We start from the raw sequence: 26,098 nt of genomic DNA, 5'->3' as shown, positions 1-26,098 counted from the left end.
GTTTATAAATTGATACACAGTCATTTGGTTTATGACAAGTCTTATTTGTATAAAGATTCTAATTAATGTTAATGGTACATAAAATACAAAATAGGTAAGATTCTCTTTATTATTCCAATATAGAAAAAAAACTGACACAAAGATAACATTTTGACAAAAGCAAAGCACAAGTTGAGAGCACTCATTATTGTAATTCATGTATATTATGGGATAACAACCGAATGTAATCTTGTGCAATGGCTTGTATCAAAACTTATAATTATATTAAGCTATATTTTCAACCTCAGCTTTCAGCAAAACTTTTAAAAATACTACAGTTGTTCATTGTACAGTATTACTGCTTGAGTAATACAAGTGAGGACAATAGGAATGTGCCTATTATTGCTATAGTGAGGAGGTTGAATATACTGAGGAAGAGTTGAGAGGATTCACAGCTGATCCTGCAAACTACAGGTAAGAAGGCTTTAGACTTGAAAGCTGTGGAATGCTTACAAATAAGGAATAACAGCTGTATCAACTATTAGTGAGCTGGAAAACACTAGGTGTGAAAATCCAAGAGAGTGAAGTAGGCATCTTTCTCCTTCACCATAGAACATTGTCACTGACATGAAATCCAGTGCATTGTTATGTGTACTGGATGTCTCAGGTCTGTACACTCCAATCCTCCAAAGGTACAATTGATGGCACAATCTTATTGTCATAAATAACAAATTAACACACATCACCAAAATATACACCACACATAGGTTTTTCATTTATAATATAGAGGGGTTCATGTAAGTACATGACACCTAAGACACTGTTCTTCACTGAATATTATATATTGTAAATTATGAATTATTTCATAACATCACATTGTATCATAACATTTGGTGTTTTAAGGTGAGCACACAGTTATCACAGACAGGTCTTGATGTGCAAGGACAGGCAAACTCAGGAGGCCCAGAGTCTCACCTACCATATGCCTCACATACAGTACAGTATTGATATGCTCATTTCCTACACAATCACATTTCAGTATTATCTGTTACACAACCACATTCAACGTTACCAGTCGCTTGGTATGCCATGTTATATTGTGGTAATGTGTGACGCACAGCCACGATCAATCTAAACTTTCCCCATATTGTGATGGTTTACTTTGTATGTATTTATAAATCACATCCATCATTATTAGGTAATAATTTTCTTTCGGTATTATGATGTGCTAATTGCATGCTCCTTAACCATTCAGAATTAAAATTTACTTGCTCTCCACACTAAAGTACAAAATCTGTACTCTGTAACTGCATTACAAACTACAAGCCATTCTGCATTCTCTACCATTATAGCATGTGTAAATGTGAGCTCCACCACCACATTAAAGGATACCGGCCACCCAGCATTAACAGGTGACCATATCAAAGGTTAAGAGACTCTCAGTCAAACCCACCTGTGATCCCAAACCATAATCAATTTTACAACCAGCTTCCTTTTTCACACATGATATGTTGACATAATGAAAGTCACACTGGTGTAAGCAAGAATGCAGGTCACTAGTTTGCCCATGCTATAGTAATATGCTACCATGTTCATTGTCTAATCCTACATGAATATAGTTTGCATGCAGCAACCTTTGATAAGATTATCATAAATTAAATAAGGGAATAGTTAATAGATTTTCAGTTTTCTTCTACACAAAACAAAGTATTGTACGTATATTGTAGATAATGGCTATAATTCACTTTGTATTTAAGCTGCTTATGTTTTACCTAGAAATAAGCCTACAACTCTGTTATACCCTCTTTATATACATGGTGCACATCTGTCACCACAAGATTATTAGATCATTTCTTGTCAAAGATCTGAGACAAATATGTATTAAAGGTTTGAACAATGTAAGCAAACAGTTATTCTGAAGATTTTTTAAACCAACGAAGATGAAACTTCTTAAACCAAGATTTATAATTATAACAAGTAGTGAATTTAGAGAATAATAATTACACTAGTATAATATACAGTACTGTAGTAATAGAGCATACATACAAACAATATACATTTTAAATATTGTGCATGCTATAAGTGTGCAGAACAAAACAATATCAAGTGGTCAGGGCATGTAAGTGCTGCCCTGGGGTCAATGGAGGAAGATAAACCTTGATATGTGCTTCACCAGGTACAGAGGGTATTGCTTTGTTAGGGAAATATTAATAGCCAATATGCATCATAGCACAAAAAGGTTTGCACAAGCGAAAAAAATATACACACATAAAACCAGTGAATGATACTTTTTAAGAAAACAAATTAGGATAACACATATGAAGAAACATTGGCTCATTCGATTCTTTCTCAGTGAGACAGTACATGATGGAAGAACACTCTTAAACAGATAATTTAATAATGAAGACAGGCTTGAATGACTTTCAAATGCTATTCATATAATTTTTTTCATAAAATAAGTTTGAATAATTATGTGCTTGTTTCACCAAATGTATGACTAATCTGATTATCTTCCTTATATTCCACTCCACCACTACCTTGGTTGGGCCACAAATTTGGATTGTTTTATTTTCAAACACTGTCTACACTTTTGGGTCTCTTTGCCACCTTGGTTAACAGAGACTTGTAAATTTACGCATTGCTCTTCTGCCATTTTAAATGTTCTTGATTTTTTTTTTATCTACCCGGTATTAAAACATGCAAATGTTAACAAGCACAGAAAAAAACAATTTGCTAGACTTAAAAGAAACAATGAATGCAAAACATTGATGGCAATCTTTAACAATAATCATACACTGAACCAGATGTCTCATGGATAATACACAACATGGATAATACACAATTTACCTATGAATCTCTTAAATTTTCACTAGGGGGAACAAAATCCTGGCACATGCTGGATGATGGATTAAATAATCTCCAAAATGCTGAGACTTAGGCAGTGATGCTTCTGCAGTTAACATCACGAAAAAAGACTTCCAAACCGAAAGGTACTGTAAATTGAACCCCTATTTTTTTTTATCTGAAAATACAGATATAATATTTTTATAAACTCTTTCACCTAAATTTACAAAAGAAGTTGTTATTGAATAAACTGTACAGTATAGGAGAATAATGTTCAGTCATCACCAGCAAGGCAAATACAATTTAACATGTAAAATATAGGATACTGATTGAGAAATACTGAGGACATAGCCAATAGTACATATTACGGTACGTACAGTATATTGACTTTTAAGTATTCCAGGAGTTATGACAAAAGGAAAATGATTTTCTATTTTAAGTTTTGGAAACTAGATCCTAAAACTATACAGTATTAATGTAGTAGTCTATATTCCCTTCTTTAATTATGTCAATATTCAACTCTATGAGCTCTTTCTCTAATTTCAAATACAGTATTTAAATGATATCATTGCACAGAAAAAAACTGATTTGTGTAATAGATTTTGGGAATAAACTTGCTCAAGTAATTTTTTTTCTTTTATTAGACCTACTGTATGGTAAGTCCTTTGTTAATATGACTGGTGACCAAAGACAACAAAGCAGGTTTGATCATTAAGCTGTTCTGAGATTTTGTTGGGTTATGCTTGCACATCAAACTTGATCAACACCTGTTACTCTTTTAGTCATTCTAAGCACAAAGTTGGATGTGCATCCAACAGAAAAAGAATAGTGGCCATAACTCCCAAAAGCATAGTACAGTACAGTAATAATATTCCTCCCCAAGATAAAACCAAATACAAAAAGAGGAAACTCTAAGAAAGACACGAATTAATTTAAAAGGTCTTGTATATCTAACTACCCACAATGCAAAAGCAAAATATTATGGAAAATTCAACAAAAGTAGGAAACAATATCATTAAATGGGCTAAAATATTCAAGATTTTAAAGACTTTGGACTTTTAAAGAATTTACCAAACCCAGATGCATTACACAGCAGTACAGTATACGTAGTACACTGTATATAAAAAATTAAAACATATTGCAGTTAAATCTTTACACTAAATAAATGTAGGATACTACAGTTCTTATCACCTAAAGCATCGTAAGAATATTAAGTGTAACAAATGTAATTGAATTACAGTAGTACACATCAAAAGAACTGGAATATCTGGACAATAGGTTCAATTATTTATGCATTGTTTGCAAGTATTTTCTCTGGTAGAAACACCTAACCTATTGAACTATCATCAGACATGGAACAGCTGTTTAACAGGAAACAAGTCTCAGATTGTGACAATCATAGAAAAAAAATCATTGGTGGAAAAAAAGCCAATTTTCATTTTTACTGTGCGTACTGTACCAATATCAATTAATTTTTGGGTGTTGTTCTTATGCCTCCTGTAATTATCTTCCATAGCATAAAGCTATCCAGTAAGCAGCCCTCCTTCATCTTCCAACAATTCAAAATTGATGTAAAATGTGGGTTAGTAATTAGCTTCTTAAAAGAGAGAGAGAAAAGAGAAAGAGACAGAAAATAAAAGATGAGATACATTACTAGAAAACTAACAAATAGAAAAGTAGATTAGAGAAAAAATGATTGGATACAAAAGGAAAAATGAGAAATAGTGACAAGAATGATAGAACATAAGAGGGGCCAATACAGCCAAATATACCCTAATGTAGCAAGTTGTAAGTTAGCAAAACAAGTGTCTCCAATACAGTACAGAATGCTGCCTTGAATCTTGAGAACACTTTGATATAAGTAAACAGTACAGTATCTTAGTTCTTCATGGATATTCATTAAAGGCTGCCATGTTGTCTAATTTTCTACAGGACTATACTGTACTAGTATTGAACCAATAATATCAATTAAAGCACATAAATAGTAGGAGGGGCACAATACAGTATATATTGAGTAAATGCTCAGAAGCCTTTGAAAGACGCAGCTGCTTTCAACAGTTTTTAATTCAGAAACTGACATAAGAACAATTACACCTGCAAATGCCCAAAAATTTTACAAATTGAATTTTGACACCTTAGTCCCAAATTCGAACTCAGAAAATTATTGAGTTTATAAAGGAGTTTGCACAGTATGAAATTGGTACAAGAAGCAGAACCAGTACAATCGCAAATGTCCAGAAACCTAATGAGGCAGACATGGGTATGCAGTCTAGGTGGAAAGGATAATGTGCCAAAAGAAAACTAACTCCTCCATTCTGAGACAGTGGAAGACAACAACTGTTAACCATCAGAAAGTGCATAAATCTGTACAGTACAGTATATAAATTTTCAAGTCTCAGAACTTAAGGTTAGATATAGTATAGTAATTGTTTCATTACAGAGACTTATTTGACTGAATAGTGTACAATATAAGAACTCGGATTTATTCTATACTGTACCCCATTATTCATTCTTTCAGCTTGTTTAATTCATTCAACCAATAAGTCTTTCACATGTGTTGATTTATCTTAAAGGAAAGGGGAAAAATTCTGACCATGGATGAGTCAAGTTCTTATACAGAGCTGACAATTTTACAAGTCTCAAGGTTAGTACTGTATAGTAATTTGTATGAGATGGACTACACATGAAAAAACTGTTGCCTGCTAGACACACCAATATCACAGATTTACACAGTAACAACAATGCTGTCAACGGCATACTATAACTAATCAATTCTGGAAATATTATGGATGAGGGCGCAAGAGTAACCAATGCTAGCTTTTCATCTGCATTCAATAACGTACTGTATATATTTGACCATGAATAAAGGTCCTTCTCAAAGTGTATTGAATAATCAAGCAACACTTCGGTATTTCACAAAATTACAGCAAAATTGAGCTTACAACAATCTGAATGTATATTCTAGTGAAATGCTGCAATGTAATGTAATTCTCCAAGAGCATCTGTTGAAAGCTTTCGGGGTTACGTACATGCTCTTAGTCCAAATCAAATAAATTTCATAAATAATGCAGCTTCTGAAAATGAAAGACTACAATGTTACCATGCCATTTAACAAATGACCTTTTACACAGGACAATACTAAATAATGCATGCAACAATAATTACTAGCATGCTAGTCAGAGGTAGAACAAGCAGGTAAAATTTAGGGATACACAAGAAAGCCACATTACAATACAAGAACAAATTTATAAAATAGTACAAATGCTGTGAACCCGTATGTGTGTTTTGTACCACCATGGGTAAACAAATGTCAGCTTAATTACAGCTTGATCATTCTGACTAACTGCAAGAGCAAGTCTTAAAAACACTATTTTCATACCGGGTTCCTATTCCAGTTACCTGCTCAATTACATACATTTCCCATTTATCAAGTACCTGTACCTGTACAGTACTGTATTTGCCATACTATCACACATAAAATAATGTATGGGAGGAAACTGCAGATGCACTTTATTGCAGGGTTTTCAGGTAATGAACTGACAATACATGAAGCCCATCTCAAGAAGTTGATAAGAGATGCAAATTTAAGAACTATAGGCTAAATATTCACTAAGTACAGTACACTCGGTAAGCATTCCAGCTGGCAAAACCCATTGAAACAATACTGAATGAGGATCAGGTATCAATGTTGAAACTACAATGAACATTTAATAAAATGTTAATACCAATTCAGCATTAGGTTTTAACATTGGTTCAATTTGCATATCCAAAGGTTTAAAACCTCATTATTGCTTGAAAATTTCCTCCTTCTCAAGGATTCCATCTGCATAAATATTGTTTTTGTGACTCTTGTTACCTTGAAGATTGCATTTATGTGTTGAGATTTTCACAAAGGGTTTCATATTTTATTTAAGATGTGTGGCGATTTCAGTTCTAATTAGTGTCTGAGTTGACTGTAATTCTGTCTGCCAGTCCATTTGTTTCCAAGAAAATAACAATCTACATGATACTGTGTATGCTCAAATAATTTTTTTTTTACTTACTCTAGACTGATCCTGGAGTTCTTTCAAAAGTTTGTTGAGGCATAAACTGTGTTCTTAGTGTCCAGCAGGAGACAAACATCATCTGGTGTCAGTGTATCAAGATGTAGTTAATAAGTGAGCTGCTGCTCAGACGTACTATACCAGTGGAGCCTCGGGCAATATATTATAAGGTACTGTAATCTCTCTGGTTACGGAAGTTATTGTTTAGACTATGTAATTAATTTTAATTTTTGCTGCTACAAATACAGCCCTCTTCAGTTAGATATAAGTGGCATTGCTTTACTATGATAATAAGCAAATTTCCATGCAATATTGTATTCAGAACTGCATGATACTTATATCTACTAAATTTCTTTGTTTATTTAAAAAATTCAAGTGTATAACCTTGATGCACATTAATAAGCTTACTCATCACTGCAAAATCACAATACTTACAGCATGACTAAACAGTATATTCTTACTTACAAATAATTTAATATTTCTATCTCAACATTCACACAAGGTCCAATGTGAGGACATTGATGACGGGTTCTACAAATGAATGAATACTGTACTACATTTTAACGAAGATTTAACTTTGTTAGATTTATGATGAATAACTATTACTGTACAGTATATGTACTGTAAAATGTTTACCCATAAAATAATTCTAATTAATACCACAATTGGAACAATGTGTGCCTGCTGGTATATGACTTAGCATTCAATCTCACACACCTCTCCACATATTTGTTGAGGGTAGGTACAGTACTGTATTGTCATCAGTCTCCAATGGTTAAGTACTGAGAGTGTTATACCATTTAACAGTGAAATTTACCTGATGAGAAGAAATGAATGTCATGTACAGTAAATAAAAATTATGTTCATCTAAGATTTTGGTTTACAGTCATTAGTTTGTTTGCAGTTACCCAAAGATATCATTCATTACAATAAGGACCAAGATGATGTTACCAGCAACTTTGCTTTCATAACTCAAAAGCCCTGGGAAAAATGATGACCATAAAAATCAAAACCTGGCAAAATATCAGCATAAGGCAATGAGATCATGGTCTAGAAATGTAGCAAATGTATAAACTGTATAAGCAAAATATTCTTATCATTTTCTTACCTTAATGAAGTGTGAGTATGGCTTCATTATTTAACAAATCAGTCACAACCAATAACAGTATCAACAATAACAAAGTTGGGACCATAGTATAATTCCATTGTTTCTGTCTTAACAGCAGTCTTTTTTTTCTACAGGAAATATCATGATCTCATTAACAGCAGGGAAAATCTTACTTAGGAATCTTATGCTAAATGTTTGAATAATCATATTCAAAGAGCTTGAAATCAAGCCTATATAGGTCATAGAGTTTCTGGCCGAGTTCTGGGGAGAGAGAAGCCATGTAGTCAGCCACCAATGATGCTGTACGTGATGGCACTACAGGTGGGAAGTGTAAATCAGGGGGAGCACCGATCTTCCTTAGGATGTATTCAGAATCTTCCTCTAATGTCTCATATTTACCAATGATGTTATATCTGATAGTGCAGGGATGACAGAGATCAACATATGATGCCCAGTGTTCATTAAGACTTTGATGACTTTCCTGTTTTCTCTCTACAATGTATGAGACAAATTCTGCAAATGTTACACCATGACCATTTTTGGGAATTTTTTGAGCACTTGATCCCTTGCGATATTTCTTCATTATGGTGACACCAAACCTTTTCTTGAAGTCTGCAGCAGATGTGGAGTTTATAACCAATTTGTTTCTGTAAGCAGATACTAGACGCTCCATTGGATGTCGTACGATGAGGAACTTTGTATACGTTCGTAGTTTATAATTCAAAAGTGAAGACTGTAGACAACAAAAAATTCACATTAAAACTGAAGAATTTAAAAAATTATTTAGTGAATCATATAGAATGCCATTAGCTTTAAAATATGGTACTCCTTATTTAACTAATTATTTTGGATTCTTAAAACCAAATAACAGAAACAGCAAAGCACCACATCCTGGTATATTAACACATTCACTTGCTACTTAATCACAATACTGTACAGTACTGTACAAATGACTCATAAAAGACTGATGGTTCAGATACAATCGTACAGTATTACATGTACCTAAATGGGCCTGAATATAATAAAAAAAATTATGGATTCCTGAATAACAATACACTGAAGTTCTCAGGCCATTGTTAGAAGATGAATCAAGCAACTAAACTAGTATGTCTTATGAGAAGGTCACATCCCTTGTAACACTCAAGAGTAAGATACTTCCTCATCTGGGATACTGTCACCCCGTCTGGTCCCCGAGATATACTAGAGAAGTCAGTTAATTGAAAATGTCCAGAGAAGGGCCACCAGCCTGGTGCCTGCACCAGAGATTAGAATGCCTGCAAATGCCTAGCTTATACAGTACTAGAGACAGGCAAGGGGTGACCTAATTAAAGTTTATAAACATCTCAGAGGGCACTACTTAGTTAAGTGTCCATACCTGGAACTGGCAGATGCCCACCACACAAGGGGTCACAGCTCAAGGTTGATGAAGCCAAAAGTCCAGAAAATTGTGAGGGAAAACTTTTTCAGAGTGAGAATTGTGAACTTTTGGAACTATCTACTAGTGTTGAGACGGCACCAAGTGTGAGCTTTTTCAAGACCAGATTTGACCAATGCTGGCATAAGTACAGATGCATTCAGGAGCAAGTGCATGCCCAGTACTTGCCAACAGTGCATATAACAGACATGACTGACAGCCCAGTGGCTAACGAGCCGATAAGTGGCGAAGAGGATAAAAGTAAAGTTATATTAGATTTAAAGTACACTTGTGTCATTAAACAATTATGAAAAGCCTGAGTTAAAATTGCTGGCAATGTTCCTTCTGTATTCAGGAGATCCCAAGGAAGGTTTAGGGAAGGTTTCAGCTAAATGTTCGTGGGGTAAAATACTTAAAAGAACACAAAACAAACCTTCCCTATCTTGTAAAAATCCTTAAAACTATAAAAAGCTTAAGCTTGCCTTATTCATGTTTTCGGTGTTTAGTATGTGATGGAGTTGTTTTTGGTGTTCAGATGAGGAGGGACCCATAAACTCGAAAGCGATTCTTAACCCTCTTACAAGTAAGGAAAAGATAGGTAAGGTTTTTCAAAGGGTTATTTGGTGTTCTTTTTCGTATTTTACCCCACATTTTCCCTGCCCACTTTGAACAACCAATATTGGTTAAAATACTAGAAAAATATAAATTTGAGATGGACACAATGGAAAAGTTTTTTTCTTTCTTCCCATGTAAATAGAAATATGAAGGGTATTATTATTTCACTTATTGCCACTATACGAATTTCGGAAAATTTAGATGCAATCGGTAGTTTTGACAATTCTAAGACACTTTTCTTCAATGGCATTTCCGACACAAATTAAGTTTGAGCGAGATATTTAACATTATAATATGTTTCTTCTATGACTTACATATGCCGGGTGAGGGGGGCGGAGCCCTCCCCCTCGGTTAGGTTAGGAGGTTAGGTCAGGTCATTAGAATTGTTTGAACTACCGATTCCAATTGTTAAATTCCTAAAATTCTCCGGATGACCTAGATTAAAACTTTATCAAATAAACTTGTGTTAGCTCAAATTATATAAGATTATGTTATTTATATTTTCTTTGTCCTTATTAATGTGTTAAAGAACGAGTTTACAATACAGTGATTTCGTTACATCATTCTCAACCCCCTACCCAGACGATTTCTCTTTGCACTCGTTCTCCCCGCCTCCCCTATCAGGGGCGGATTTAGGAATATCAAAAGGGGGGTCCAAGAAGTTTTGGGTGGGTGAACATGGCGAGCAATGCGAGCCCACACAGCTGGGTTTTTTGGGAGTCGACATAGCCCCCCCCTCCCCACCCCGAATCATTTTTTAAATCTGACCAATATTATGGGCAGTTTGAGGCCATTTTGAAGTCATATGCACTTGATATTAGAAGATATTTTGAGGTCAAATAGTAAATACTTTTTACTATACAAAAATGCCTGAATACAACACCGCATTAAAAAATATTGGAATTTTAAAAGGAGGGATCCGGACCCCCAGGGCTCCCCTCTGGATCCGCCCTTACCCATCCTGTCAAAAGTAGAGCCTCAGTAATCCCCAGAATTCAATTAAACTTACCTTCCTCATTCAGCGTCAGTGGTGATTAAATAAATCCGAGTGTAGTACCGTACTGTATAGTATATACTTGTCAAATTACTATTGGTACCACTCACTAATGACGAAATCACTGTTATCACTAACCAAACTTTATGGCAAATCAAGACACAGTCAAACACACATTTCTACTTGTCCTAATAGAAACGACTGTTCAACCCGACATGGCGTGGCCATGGAGTCCACAGTGGGCAGTGTTGCCAAATGTGATTGGTGAAAATCGGCTAGATTGACCTATAGAATCCGCTAAGCACAATATTACGCACGTATCCTAAACAATATGCAAATGTTAAGTAAATATACAAATGCTAAGTACTCATCACTTTGTTCAGCGAAAAAAATATGCTTTCCTCTTCAGTCACTAAAGACATTGGTATTAAAAGAAAAGCTTGGACCAGCTTCTGGTACTTTTGATGTCAATGAACTGTATGCTACCATTGTACCTATTTGCTTTACCACTTGTTTTGGCAGTTCATACGAATGGCAACATTTTCCAACTCTTCTGAGTCCACTTTTCACTGCAATAATCGCAGACTGAACTTGTATTCAACCGATTTCTGAGCTTTGATTTAACAATATTTAGCTGGCTATATAGTCTCTCGACTTCAGCATTAGAGTAAGGGAGGGAGAGTACACTGAGAGCTAATTTACAGAGGTCACGAAAAGGATTTATTCCTGTAGCATCCTGGTAATCTTTTATCTCAATCCAAAATTTTACTGTTGACGTGGTCTCGTGCCATCTAACAATTGTTAAGTTGCGTCACTGACTGTCAATTCGGTCAAATTTTGGGGATGGTACCTAAAAAGTTCAGCTATCTCTACTATTAGTTACTTCGCAAGTCTGAGACATTCCACAACTGAAAACAGAGATAGTTTCCTCAAGATTTTGAAGTAATCAGGAAGTCTGTTTTTTAACTCATTATAGAGACTGGTTACACAAGTTATGCAGCGTTGGTGAAGATCACGCTCTGCTTTTTCCGATAGCTTTGAATTGGTGCAAGTCTTTCAAATTCGTATCCTAACTATTCCCTGGGGTCAATGTGAGACGTGTTGCCGATTACTCTGTATTCTATTAACTTTAAATTTCCGTGTTTTTTCTAATTTCAGAGGGAGGACAGAATAGATTTTGATTACTAATATCATCATGTACACGAAATCCGCTAGAACTCCCGCCAAATCCAGTGAAATGCACCAGAAAATCCGCCATCCGCAAAAGTTCTAAACCATCCGCGTTTTGAAAGTTCAATCCGCTAGGCTAAGCGGATTTTCCGCCAAATTGGCAACACTGGCTGTGGGACTCGTCACTATGGGTGGGTTGGAGCTTCGAATTTTATGTGGTTCACATGGTTTCAAAGGTTCGTTCAGCCGAAGTGAAGCCGACTCTTTGCCAACAATGGATGTCGATTTTTTTCTTTTCTAGTGAGTAAAGAATGGTAGAGGTGTGTATTAAGTCAGTGAGTCTCGATGGCGGAGGTTGTGTATAGTGGGTCGATGAATCACAGTGGTAGGTTGGGTATACCAGACAACGAGTGTGGAAGAGTTAAGGGTGAGAAGAACTTTCGGGGGGGATCCGCACGCACCCATTTCAAAGCTTAGAATTCATTATATTTTCTTCTATTGCTGTTTTGGTTCGTAACGTCAATTATACAACTCAAAATATGATTAAGTATCACTTGTTATAAGTGTTGCTATTTTTCTTTTCTCCCAAAGTGCTTTTTGTGTTTACAAGTACAACGAGACAACTTCTATTTACCTGTAATTGTAAAACATCTATGGGACTTCAGTTGTTAATTGTCATACTGAGTATTATAATTATATTTTGGAAGTAAAAATTATAATTTCAATACGTGGTCACTTAACCCATGGAGTGCCTGTAACTATAGTCGAGATTAATCTAAATTCTAAAATATTTGGATATAAGGACACTATCACTGCCTGTCTCCCCCCACGATGACTCACAAAGAGAAAACTGAATTCAGAGATAGAAAACTGGCATTACTATACCTTGATGCGCGCCACTGACAGCCTGGTTAGGACACCCTCCTCGTGGGGAACATGAGAGCTAATGTTGAGTGGGTCGACCTTGTTTGTGCGTCCAGACAAAATCATCATCATTCGCTTCCAGTTTGTGCAAGCAACCTAGAATAAAACCGATGGTCAAATCTCATAAGATAATGGGATACAATTCTTGTACTAACACCACCAAATTACTATTAACACGTACTATGAACAAAGGCAGCTAAGAATATTTGTATTGTCATGGTTCGTTTATACCTGGACAATGCTCATAAGGTTGATATGTAAAGACAGATGGGCTACTTACCTTTGGAACATAACAATAGATAGCTTTGTGCCTCTCATCCAACAGCAGGTTGTAGAGGTATTTCCGAGAACTCAAAAGCCTAGAGAAGCTCACAACATTGCCTTTTCTAGCGTGGAGACAGTTGTGGTGTACAGCTGCTCGTCTGCTCCTGTGAACTTCGTTCCAGTCGGCCCACCACAGGTCCTCCGGGTCTTCTACAGGAGGGTCGCTCACAACAACAAAATTGAGGTTACAGTGATGCGTACCACCAACCGTGGGAGGAGATTGTGATCCGTACTCTGTTAAGGGACTTGTAATGTCAGGGTTTTTTTCGTATTCTTACACCCGTTGACAAAAACTAATTTTTAGTTGTAATGGATAATTTTCATTAAGCTATTAAAAATATAAGCAGGTAAGGAACATGAGCTAGCAATAGTAGAGAGTATACATACTATTAACATGCTTATGCGATAAAATATATTTTCATTAGTGTACTAAAATGTCGAAGTCTGGTACTGTACTGTACCACGCACCAACAGTATTTTCTCTTATTAAGTTACAGTTAAATTCAAAACAGATACAAAATAGACACCAACAATTGTAAGTATCTACCATGAGCTGCTCCACTGTACATCTAGTACTGTCTGGTAGGCGGTAAACCCATTATGGTCCACCAAGAATTATTTTTGAGGGTCACCTTTTACTACCGATCCTACGTGAATGAACAACAGACAATTAAAAACAATTTACGGGAAGAGCTAATGAACACTGGAAGGTTAGCTGAGAGCGGGCATAAATTCAAAATAGGAACTTGGAATTTGATAACATTTACGAAGGTGGGAAATATGTAAAGGTTTTCAGAAAGATGAAATATAAGATGGATGGGATTAAACAGCATTAATGGAGACGAATACCACTTTATTTTCAGGTGGTGAGAAGCACGAGAGGTGTTAGTATTGTTGCAAAGCAGAAGTTAGGTTCTTGTATAGTCTCACCCAAAAGTTCTTTAACTCTCTCAGCCAGCTATTGACCACAAACCAGCCTCAGCAAGGTGGAAAGCCCACCTGCTTTCATTCTCCTTCTGTACTTCCCACTTCTTAACTATACCTTGCCCTAAATATCCTTGTTCACCTCAGAGCCACGGCTCTATTATCTCGTTGTCCTGACTGACTGACTGCCGCACTGCCTGCTTCAGATGTATGAACTTGAGTCTGTTAATTAGAACCTTTAGATTCATTTGTATCGGTTTCATGTTCTGGTTGATACCGAGACAGTTTCAAACATCTGAAGCAGGCAGTACAGCAATAGCTGGCTGGGAGAGTTAATGAACTTTTGGGTGAGACTGTACCTGCCGCCAGCGATATTAATGGTCGGTGAATGTTGTCTATTGTGGACGTGGGAATTTTTTTTATAAGAATACAGTGTACAGTACTGTATAATTTGGTCATCAGTAAAGAGTACAAATAATTGTGTGGTATTTAAAGTACAAACTTTTGTGTCAAGTACAATACTGTATCACCACTCTATTCCCTTCTACACATTGGCTCTCAGAAAATAACTTTCTAACTCACGTGCCTAGAAACTCGCTAACACGCTACCTAACCATTCCTTGACATGTTATATTCTAATAAAAGTCTGGGTGGTGGCAGGCTACCGTTGTAAGCATAATAAGCGTTATGCTAAGAATGACATGGTTCCCCAGACTAATCCATGGTTTAGAATATAATCAAACGGCCTTGGCAAGCGGATGTTGAGGCGTAAAGCTATGATAGCGAATACAGCTGGGTTGATGTATGAATAACTTGAAAGCTGTTGTATGTGCAACAAATGGGACTTAACATGTAAAAAAAAAGGCGTAAAATACACACGAAGCGAGTTATATCCGTCAAGAATTCGTGTCTTGATAATCAAGGGAAGACTGACTACCTTAAAGGCAACAACAAATATTCAGGCAACAAACCTCTGAATTGTAGGAACAAGTGATAAAGGGAATATTAGCAGAGTAGGTGAAGGATGAAGGCCACAAAGGGTGCGTGAGGCGGAGACAACACCGCTGGTAACTTGCCTTGTCACCATCCGTCACTTTCTGCCTGTCTCTCCAATACATCTAATTCTCCACACTAACAACATTATTTAATTCTCTCATTAATAGCATATTTAATTTTACTGTACATTCATTCTACGAAACAAATTTTGAACTTTTGAGTGACGTAAGTAATATTCCATGTATTACGGTTAAATAAGTCTTGAGTGTTGATACTCGTGTTATCATCAGATCACAACCCAATTTATAAACCAACAATTGTGTATGTACTTTAAAACCTCTTAGGGATAACCTAAAGAATCTCCACCACAGCTAACTCCACCCAAAGAATAAAACCACCTAACACTCTTTGTGCGGATGAGGTTAGGTTAGGATAGTGCTCGGTGATTAAATCCCCAGGTAAAACAAACTTGGATGGAGATTCTTCAGGTGATCCCCTCTTTGAAGATGTGACCTTTTGTATGAGGTGCTGTAATTGCCCCAGACTGTATAACATAGAGATAAATTTCTCAATTGTACTATATCTATCATAGTGACTAGGAAGTAAAAAAGAATTAATTTTCTCAGATACGTGTCATCATTGGTTGGTATTATAAACCTTTGTGTTTGATCAGATTCGTAAGTTCCGTGCGTGTGTATGAATGTGTGGCTCTTTAGTGACAAGGAGTGGAGTAACTCACTCACTCACCTCCCCGCCAATATTCCTAGGGCTATGTGATGACGTATATCAATATAATTGGTTGTTGTCATAATGTATTGTATAACCTGATTACAGCAGCACGCCAGGAGAGAGAGAAGGTAAAGAGAGAAGCTACACAGAGACACGACCTCATTTCAACTAGAATCAGCGATGAAATAATGTTATGATAAGATTTCAACTTCGATTCAGTTTAAAATAACGTCGTGTACTCGCTGGGTATTAGATCATGCGCGGTAAATGATGTTAAAGTGACAGGCACAGTGGATATATAAGCCATTAATAAGCCGCCCAGTATGCAGGACCTACGTCTCGTCAGTGTGATGTCTCTTGACGAAAACTATAAATTAAAGCACAATTGACTTATGAACCAATGCAAATGATCAAACACTGTGCATCCTTCTTTAATTAATAAATATATTGAAGACCTCGTCACTCTACTAAGGGGTTATTGTGTGGTCCGCTCACCCCAGACTCAAGGTTTATCTAACAGTAGTTATGTGTGTGCGTGTTCGACCCATTAGCGTGCGTAATAACTCTGCCATCGTCAGAACAATTTGTCAGACTTGATGTGGTGGGGGTGGCAATAAATCTGAAATCGGCCTTATGATGGCAGAGTTATCGTAGTAACAGACACATACAGTTGTACTGTTGAGGGGAGTTTCCGGCTATAGCTGAAGGTTCTGCAAAAGTGCATACCCATTCTATGGTCGAGAGGCGATTTGAAAACACAAGTGGAATAAATGCTGTTTCCTAAATAAACATAAAGGAGTTTAGTAGGTTATAGGAGAGATGGAAGAACTGTACTGGCCTTACCTGTGGTTAGTGGGTGGTAGTGATCAGTGTTGTTGTCCACGAGCAGCAGGTAACACACCAGTGAGGGCACGGCTAGCACAAGCAGGACCACCCGCGCTGACACCTCCCGCACCATCACCTTCGCTCGTTTTCTACCACCACCTCCTCCTAACGTTAATGCTACGTCTGATGCTGCCACTGTTACGGCTGCCCTTGCTAGTGTTGCTACTCTTCCTTTAATATTGCTGCTGCTGTTTCTATTGCAGTTATTCTTGCTGTAGCTAGTGCTGCTGCTCCTGCTGTAGCTAGTGCTGCTGCTCCTGCTGTAGCTAGTGCTGCTGCTCCTGCTGTTGCCAGTGTTGCTGCTGCTGTTGCTGCTGCTGTTACTAGTGATGCTGTTCTTCCTACTGCTGCCCCTACCAGTCGATAGTGTTTACTCCAAATAGTACTGCTGCTCCTCCTCGCCACCGCTGCTGCTATTGGTACTGCTTCTATTGGTGCTACTTCTGCTGCTGCTCCTTCTATTGCTACTGTTGCTGCTCCTTCTATTGCTACTGTTGCTGCTCCAAGTATTGGTACTACTGCTACTGCTATGCTGCTTTTGCTGCTACTATTGTTTTGTTGCTCGGCTCACCTACTGCTGCCGTTCCTGGTGCACGTGCTCGACTCACCTACTGTTGCCGATCTGTACACTGACGTTCCTGGTGGTGCTCGTCTTGAACAAGGACACCGGTACAGCGGAAACTACACGCCCACAAATTGCAATTCACGCAGATGCTTCTTAGGAATTCTCGCTCAGAGCTCAATGGGCAACTATACACAAGAAGACAACGGAAATTCGGAAGAGAGGTCCGAATTATTTTATTTGAATGAGGAGGTGGGATTTAACGTACAATAACAGGTACTGCACGAGAGGACGGCATTTAAGGAAGAGTATAACACTGCAATTCACAGATATTATAAAGTGAAAGCAAAATGTACGAGAAGTTTGAAGGGCAATTCGGATGCGAGGTTGTGACGGTATCACTAAATGTCAAATTAAAATGTGCGATTTAAATTTACTGCAGCACAGGGTGTATCGAAAACAACTATTTTGGCGCGATAAAGTAACGGGACAGTGGATGAAAATATTCGACATTAATATAATCGTTCAGGTGGTTAGTGTACATTAGGACGGGTCAGTGAAGGAGTGACACAGGTGTACGCCGTGTCTTGGCTGGTCATGGCGATTTTGATATGTACGTGTTGTTGATGGTTCACTCAGGACTGTTACGACTGATTGTCTGCGTGTTAAGATATCGAGTTGATTATGTGAACACGTAATAAAAGTACTGACAAGTGAATGCATGGGATGGATGGTAAAACTTGAGGCAAACGCTTCACGCAAATAATAATAATAATAAAACAGTGCGGCACAAGGAGGAGGGGAGAGGGTACACACAAGTTTGGTCTACAAACATCAACTAGAGGAGCAAGTTATGTCCATGTGATGACGCAGAGGCGGCCAGTGATGGAGTTGTGGTGACGGCAGCATCACACCGGACACCTTTTAGCCAAGCACTGGCCCTGACAACTTGCTTAATACTAGCTCCGGCACTCCTTAGCTTAGTACTGGCTCAGAAACTTCCAAGTCTCGGCACTGACTCGAACACTTCCTTGCCTAGTTCGGCTGGTGAGGGGCCCTTGTGGCCTAGCGGTGAGTTTTAATACTGCAACAACTGCCGCTGTACTCCACATCCAAGTAATTTGCCGGATCTAGTGACACAGAATGAAGCTTCTTATAATGAGTCTCACGTTACTTGCTACAAGTTTCTGATCAACCTTATACTTGAAGACTTCACTGAGATCGCATTGAAAAGTTCAGGTGTACTTCACAACTAGCCTTCAAACTTGACACTTCATACTACGCTTTTGGCCTCCGAGGAACGTTGTTTGTATGTTGTGAATTTTTAATTAACACATGGGACTGGCGTCAACGTAATCAAGTTGTATTTTCTAATCACTGTTTATTTTTTCCACACCAACATTGGCTATAAAATCAACACGTTGAACTCCTAGGCTGTTGGATGCTGCTGTTCCTGTTCCACCATTTTCCTGCGATGTTAACTGGGTGCGCGTCTCCTGCCAGATACTCCTTCGCCTTCTATCCTCACTGGGTAGTTGTCCTCTTACACTGTGCTGGGGGTTGGAAAAGATATACCATTACCAAACCTACACTGAATTAAGAAAAACAATTATAGCTACACAAGTTAATTTTTGGGGGTAATTTTAGTTATATTTTCGTTTGTGTTTGTTTCTATTTTACTGTGCTTCATATTTTGTCTGTATACTGCTGAAACATTTGCAAAATATATCAAAATAATATAGAGATATATATAAAGAGTGGACTGCTAGCCTGCGCTGCGCCTCACGACACCCCTGCCAAGGATGACGACGCGTCGCTGACCAAAGAGAAATTATGGACAGAGACACTGGAAGGTATGGATCCTGTGGTTGGTTTTGTTCGTTCCTCTGTTCTCTGGAGAGAAGTATGTCGGAGTGTTTTAGCGAAAAAAAAAAAAAAAAAGAACTCCAGACTTAAGCCAATACTTAACTCTTACACTGATCCACAATCGATGACTCGGTCGAAATTTGTGTAATGCCGTAATAGGCTGACTTACTGAGGAAGTGTTAATGTTAATACCTATCATTGCGCGTATTCAAGGTTCGTAAACACGCCATTTATAACATACTTAAATTTTTATGAGATATTGTATCAGATATAATAAGACCTTCCTCAAGAATGTAATGATGAAAGTATTTGATATATATATATATTGATAATTTAGATCACTTCCAAAACACCAAAAATTTAATCCGTGACTGAACTACTAAGGATAAAAGAACGTCCAGCAGGTAAACAGATAAATTAGTCGCCGGGTATGTTTTGGTGTGTTGGTGAGTGTGGCCAGCTCCAATACTCCTCGCTCGCTCTTCCTTCCTACCCTCCAGTTATGTCCGTCCACCCCCACTGCTCACCCCAACCCCCTCACCCGGCCCGAACTGACTGGAAGACAGCCAACCAACAGCACAAACAGAATTATGGATTTTTTTTGGGGGGGGGGGTGAGAGGGAGGGTGAGATGTTGATATTTTACGATGGATTTTTTCAATGTTTCCCTACTATATACAGGTATACTGTGTATACTGTATATACTATATATATATATTAGGGTCTTTCAAAAAACACCAAAATGGCGATTTGAACTCTCTATCATTCCCCGGTTCAACAGCGTCCAGTAACTCCCCATATTTTTCTTAGGCTTCTAGTTCAACAGTCAACAGGAATGGTTGACTCCAGGGGCTGGTTAGTATTGCACCGGGTGACCCAACATGAATGACCCGAAATAAACGCTAGTAGCTTTTGCATAATAACAAAGGAACAAATTTCAATATGAAGCGTATCCAGACACGTGCAAGTTTTGTTCGCAGCCACTTAAAATAATTCAGATCACTGTGCACGCGCTTGGCACGTAAAAAGAAAACGCACGCACCTTCCCGTCCCGTGTCGCTCACTTTGCGCCTCGCCGTCACAATTCTCGCCTGTGTTTGACACTGCATCGTCTAAATATTGAAAAACACCAGGTGTTTGTACTCTGAGAAGCTCCTAGACAGAGCTCTTCTGTCGTTAGCCTGCAGGAGACTTGTGTTAGAGGTTCACATCAAACAGTTGCCTCTGATGTTGCTTCAAAGGTCAGTGGTAGGAAGAGTCACGGTCCTGGTGAGGCCTTTCAAGAGACTCCACGATAAGTGGTCGGAGGTGAAGGTTATTATCGACTACGAGACTCTGGCCTCACACCTCTGAACTCTTGTATTTCCTCCTGCATCACTACATTTTCAGTAAAAAAAACAAAAACAAAAACAAAAAGAAGCGAAATCTTTGTATTGTCGAGTGAACGATTTCCAGTTGCGGCGCTATTGAGTGCAGTATTGCGTGTAGTTGATACAAACAACTATGGCCAAACCTCGTCAGTCTTGGGATCGCTAGTGTATAATTTACGCTGAACGAAGCGGTGTTCCGTTGTGAACATGACACACCATACTGCAATGAACATAGATACGGTTTCCAACTACTCACACTCAGGGCAAATATCATCATTTATTTGTTTTGTTTTTGTATGTAAAAATTTTTTCTTTTCATAATATATATATATATCTATATATTTCATTAGCCCAATAGCACGCGGACTTCTACATACAATCAACACCTCAACCCGCCAGGATTCGAACCCACGGCCCACTGGCGGGTTGAGGTGTTGATTATATATATATACATATATATTTTTTTTCATGACCTTCTGACAAAATTCCTCGTGATAAAACAACTTTCATCAATAAAACAATTCCATAGATCAGGGTCCTCAACCCTTATCGTCTTCTGCGTCACCTTCACCCTGGGTCATGTACTCATAACCTCGGAACAAACTCTCGAAAGAATCTTGCGTTGAGTTTACTGACACGGTCGATGAATTCTTGTAATATATCTATCTGCAAGTGATCTAGGACACGTCTTGAAGAGATTTCGAATGAGCAGCGGCGATATTATAATCATACACGATATAACCCCTCAGCCCTTCCCTCCCCCTCAAAAAAATAAATAAAAAAATTTTCCTTTCGACGCCCGAAGAAGTGAGGAGGTAAGTGTGTAAACAGATGCTATCACTTTGCATTAATTCCCACTTGAAGGTCTCGTTGCCTCAACATGGCCGCCTTGGCTGCCGCGGACTGCAAGGTGTGACGGTTCTACAGTGGACCTGCTTCGGCTTCTAAAGTTTTTGTCATGTCACCTGCAATTTCAATATATCTTAAACCAAGGATATTTGTCATTTTCATATGTTTTAGTTTTTAATATTTTCAATTTTAGGATACACTTGGGTCTAGACTCTAGAGGATGTCAGCTTAGGTTGTTGGGCATCACTGACACCTCAACCAAATTAGCATAAGCGTGAATATAGGTGGGAGAAACATGCACAAGGCAGCGTGGGTGTACTGAACGTAGAGTGTGGCAAAGTGATATAAAGGGTTTGAATACGTTCACTTAGCACCAGTTATGAGGATCAAATTAAAATGAGACTCTTACCTTAACTACAGTAGATATACGCTCACTCGACACCAGTTAAGAGGAGACAACTAAATTGAATCTCTACCTTAACTAGATGCGTTCCCTTAACACCTGCTTGTTACCTTGAACAAAGGGGGAATTTATCTTAACTACAAATATTCCTTTATCACTATTGTGCGTTTTTTCCCAGCTGAGAAAAGATGCCCCGCCCCCTCCTCAAAAGTTACAGCTGATTGGCTGTTGCAAATTTTTCTGATTTTGCCCTGAAGTAATGTACTGTACAGGGATGACCGTTTCTGACGAGAAAGATTTTTAGCTAAATTATATTAAAGATACATACATTCATTATTTCAAACATAAGCACGTAGGAAGTTTATCAGAAGTATTATACATGAATTAACTGTTAAACTAATTCACGCTTTAGGAGGATGCATTTAATATATACTTATTTTTACCCACAATAAGGCATACTAATACAAATTACGTATCAGTAATACTACATTATACAAAAAAAAAATTTTTAAAGATCAGAATCACATTGAAATATTACATGACGTCAGCAGAGACGGAAAAAATTACTTCGAACAACTTCATATTTTTCCAGCCAATGAGCTGTAACTCTTGAGAGGGGGGGGGGGGATCTTTTCTCAACTTGGAAAAAAACGCACTATAGTTAGAGGACAACATTGACCTAAAGTAACCTAGGAACACACGGGAAATACTGTATGTCTTTAATACGGGAGCCTTAAGGATTTGAAAGTTCATGTTTGTAGGATCATGTAGGCGTGTGTAAGGTCGTGTAGGAGTGTGTAAGGTCGTGTAGGAGTGTGTAAGATCGTGTAAGATCGTGTAGGATAATGAAGGAGTGTGCAGGATGATGTAGGAGTGTGTAAGATCGTGTAGGAGTGTGTAAGATCGTGTAGGAGTGTGTAAGATCGTGTAGAAGTGTGTAGGATCATGTAGGAGTGTGTGCTGCAGGAGCGGGCACGGTTCCTCTCCTCGATCGATGGACAATAAAACAGCATACACAGCAGGGAGCCCTCTGTCCTGGTGGTGGTAGTTGTGGTAGTGATGCCTGAGGTGGTGGTTGTGGTAGCAGGGAGCCGTCTGTGTCCCTCTCGTGATGTTGGTTATGATAGTGGTTGTGGTAGTTGTAGGAGCAGGGAGCCGTCTGTGTCGCTGTCCTGGGGTAGTTGTGGTAGCAGGGAGCCGTCTGTGTCGCTGTCCTGGGGTGGTTGTGGTAGCAGGGAGCCGTCTGTGTCCCTCTCGTGATGTTGGTTATGGTAGTGGTTGTGGTAGTAGTTATTTATGGTATTTGAGGATGTGGTAGTTGTCTTAGCTGAGGTAACTGTACACACACACACACACACACACACACACACACACACACACACACACACACACACACACACACACACACACACACACACACACACACACACACACACACACACACACACACACACACACACACGTTTAAGACACAATTGAGAAAGTTGTGACCAGGAAAGTAAACATTTCACTTACCTTTTAATCAGGTAGACGTGACTTTTAGTATAGATCAAGGTCTCTCGTGTGTGTGTGTATGTGTGTGTGTGTGTGTGTGTGTAGGTGTGTGTATGTGGCTATGGACGTGTGTGTGTGTGTGTGTGTGTGTGTGTGTGTGTGTGTGTGTGTCAAATAGGTTTTACTGAAAGAAATACTTGATCGACCAATTGAGATTCAGAACACGAAATGGACTGAGAGAGAGAGAGAGAGAGAGAGAGGAGGGGGCATAAATCAGGGGAGGTTGCCTGGGTACACACCATAACATACTTCGTCAGACGTTCTCCATCAACCAGCTGATGTAGGTGTTGGTGTTGACGTGAAAATACATAAATAATAACCTAACCTAACCTAACCTAATCTAACCTCACTTAACCTGACTTAACTGAACCATAACCTAACCTATCCTATATAAGACCTGTATGACTCTCTTAGGTTGACTATTTTCCCTGTTGGCCGGGTACCTAACACACCACACCAGGCTGCACCACAACACTCAGCTGTGTCTGTCAATATGACGAAAATCATTACCCCACACTACCACCACAATCACGACTACTACCACCAGCCACCGTCACTTGTATTATCACCATCACCACGATTACTAGTGTTTGTCATCACCATCACTACCACCATAACTGTCACCATCAACACGACAACTGTAGTCACCATCACCCCTCGCCCCACCACCACCACCACTAACCAACCATTATGTTGTCGGCTTTCGGCTCTGGGGGTCAGACATATGGCACTTTATGGCACCACTGGCCACTGACGATTCACCGGCACTTTACCTTACTGACGTCACTTGCGGGCCGGTGGGGGGTTAATGACTGCACATGTCAAGGATATTGACTTTACTGATGCTTTAGAGCCAGTGACTTCACTTACTGGGGCAGATCAGTAAGATGATGTCAGTTATACAGGTTGCCATCATCTGTGTTTGGATGTCTAATTAACGCAGACAATACAGAGAGAGAGAGAGAGAGAGAGAGAGAGAGAGAGAGAACGGCCTATCCTAACCCAAGATCTGCCTATCCTCACGACCGCACTGTAGGATCAAATATTAATTCTTATCCACAGAGGGGTTAGTCTGCCCCTTGTGTGTGTGTGTGTGTGTGTGTGTGTGTGTGTGTGTGTGTGTGTGTGTGTGTGTTGTAGGATCAAGCCTGTTTATGAATCGGGTATGTGTGTATGTGTATTCGTTGGATGAAACCTATGTATGTATGTATGTATGTATGTATGTATGTATGTATATATGTGTACTCGTTGGGTGAAGACTGTGTATAAACAGTATGTATGTGGGAAGAAGCTTTGCGTATGTATGTGTGAAGGCATGTGTGTGTGTACTCGTGGTATGAAAGTCAATTACACACACACACACACACACACACACACACACACACACACACACACACACACACACACACACACCATACACACACACACACACACACACACCGTATAATAATGTATAAAGGATTTAACTGACATCATGAAGAGAGCGTTAAATATCAAGGAGTATTCTAGACGGGTGAAGCAGAGCAGCAGCAGCGGCACACACACACACACACACTCAGCCAGCCACCACCACCTCCTCCTCCTCCACACACTGAGCTCAAGTCTCCGTCGCCTACACACACCGTTTCACAGTCTACACGTTCCGATTGATTATTTTTAAGTTCTTCAGTTTTATCGACGTTTGATATAAAAAGTTAGATTTAACACGACTCTTATGTGGACGGATGTTGCACTCGCAAAATTTTCTCGTATTTGTCACGATTTAACACTCGAGTATAAAAAATTTAAAGATTTTTTTAATCGAGTCACCAGTAAAAGGTATTAAGGTTTTCGATACGAATACACGAACTAAGAGAGAGAGAATGAGAGAGACAACTACCTTCATCCCTGACGCTCCCCGAGGCACCACTGGCAGTGCCATTGCCCGGCCATACTCCCGCCCGCCCGCTCACCTCAACCACAGGTACCAAGTCTCTATTTTCATCCAATTATATGACAAAAAATATAACACTTACAGCAAAATTTAAAAAACAGTCGAATAAATAAATACAAAAGCTTTATTATCAACATTCTTATATACCATAAATCATACTAATTTAAGAAGAAATTAACACAATATTAAGGAAGATCTGGTAACTCAGATGCACCACCGCCGGATCTCAAAACCTGCAGTTGTTGACGCAGAATTTCGATATTTCTCTCCTTAGTGAAATTTGACGCAATAATAACTACAGACTTGCCAGCCACCAAGATGACCGACCCGGGGCCGCTACACCACACTCTGAACCGCTGCCAGGAATCGACCCTCAATTTCTCTGGAGTATTTAATAACATTTGTTTTTGGTGTGGGAGGGGGGAGGGGAGGGGGCAGAGGAAGTCATCCATTGTAGTCGGGAGGAAATTGCACTGTGGGCTGTCATCCGCACTGACTGGCCAAAACACGGCTTCACTATGATCCATCAGTCCATGCTCTATGCTCCACTCTGGTCTAGGTTCATCCAGTCAATGTACCACCAGTCCACGCTCACCCAGTCCATGCTCCACCA

The 26,098-nt window shown here is 38.8% G+C and overlaps 1 protein-coding gene across 3 annotated transcripts; it reads right to left on the bottom strand.

Annotated features, from left to right (window-relative positions):
* Positions 1–91: 91 nt before the first annotated feature.
* Positions 92–25,467, bottom strand: LOC121854292 (carbohydrate sulfotransferase 11-like). 3 transcript variants are annotated; one of them, XM_042348867.1, is made up of 6 exons: positions 25,432–25,467; positions 17,558–19,064; positions 16,908–17,520; positions 13,372–13,649; positions 13,053–13,187; positions 92–8,707 (listed from the first exon to the last, which is right to left on the bottom strand). In XM_042348867.1, the coding sequence occupies exons 3-6, from the start codon at positions 17,020–17,022 to the stop codon at positions 8,162–8,164; spliced, it is 1,074 nt and encodes a 357-aa protein (XP_042204801.1). In that variant the 5' UTR covers positions 17,023–17,520; positions 17,558–19,064; positions 25,432–25,467; the 3' UTR covers positions 92–8,161. The 3 variants fall into 3 exon arrangements, with proteins under 3 accessions (XP_042204801.1, XP_042204800.1, XP_042204802.1); XM_042348866.1 differs by having other exon boundaries at positions 16,908–19,064; XM_042348868.1 differs by having other exon boundaries at positions 13,372–13,565; positions 16,908–19,064.
* Positions 25,468–26,098: the final 631 nt, after the last annotated feature.

This window comes from Homarus americanus, unplaced genomic scaffold (genome assembly GCF_018991925.1).
Source record: "Homarus americanus isolate GMGI-L3 unplaced genomic scaffold, GMGI_Hamer_2.0 scaffold54443, whole genome shotgun sequence".
NCBI classification, from domain to species: Eukaryota; Metazoa; Arthropoda; class Malacostraca; order Decapoda; family Nephropidae; genus Homarus; species Homarus americanus.
This window is presented reverse-complemented; position numbering and strand designations above follow the sequence as displayed.

Coding starts and splice junctions, on each gene's coding strand:
- LOC121854292 (XM_042348866.1), bottom strand. CDS start 17,022: ATGGTGCGGGAGGTGTCAGCGCGGGTGGTCCTGCTTGTGCTAGCCGTG. Junction 13,650..16,907: donor CTACCACCCACTAACCACAG/GTAAGGCCAGTA, acceptor GTCCCTTAACAG/AGTACGGATCACAATCTCCT. Junction 8,708..13,052: donor TGTCAGTGGCGCGCATCAAG/GTATAGTAATGC, acceptor TGTTGTCTACAG/TCTTCACTTTTGAATTATAA.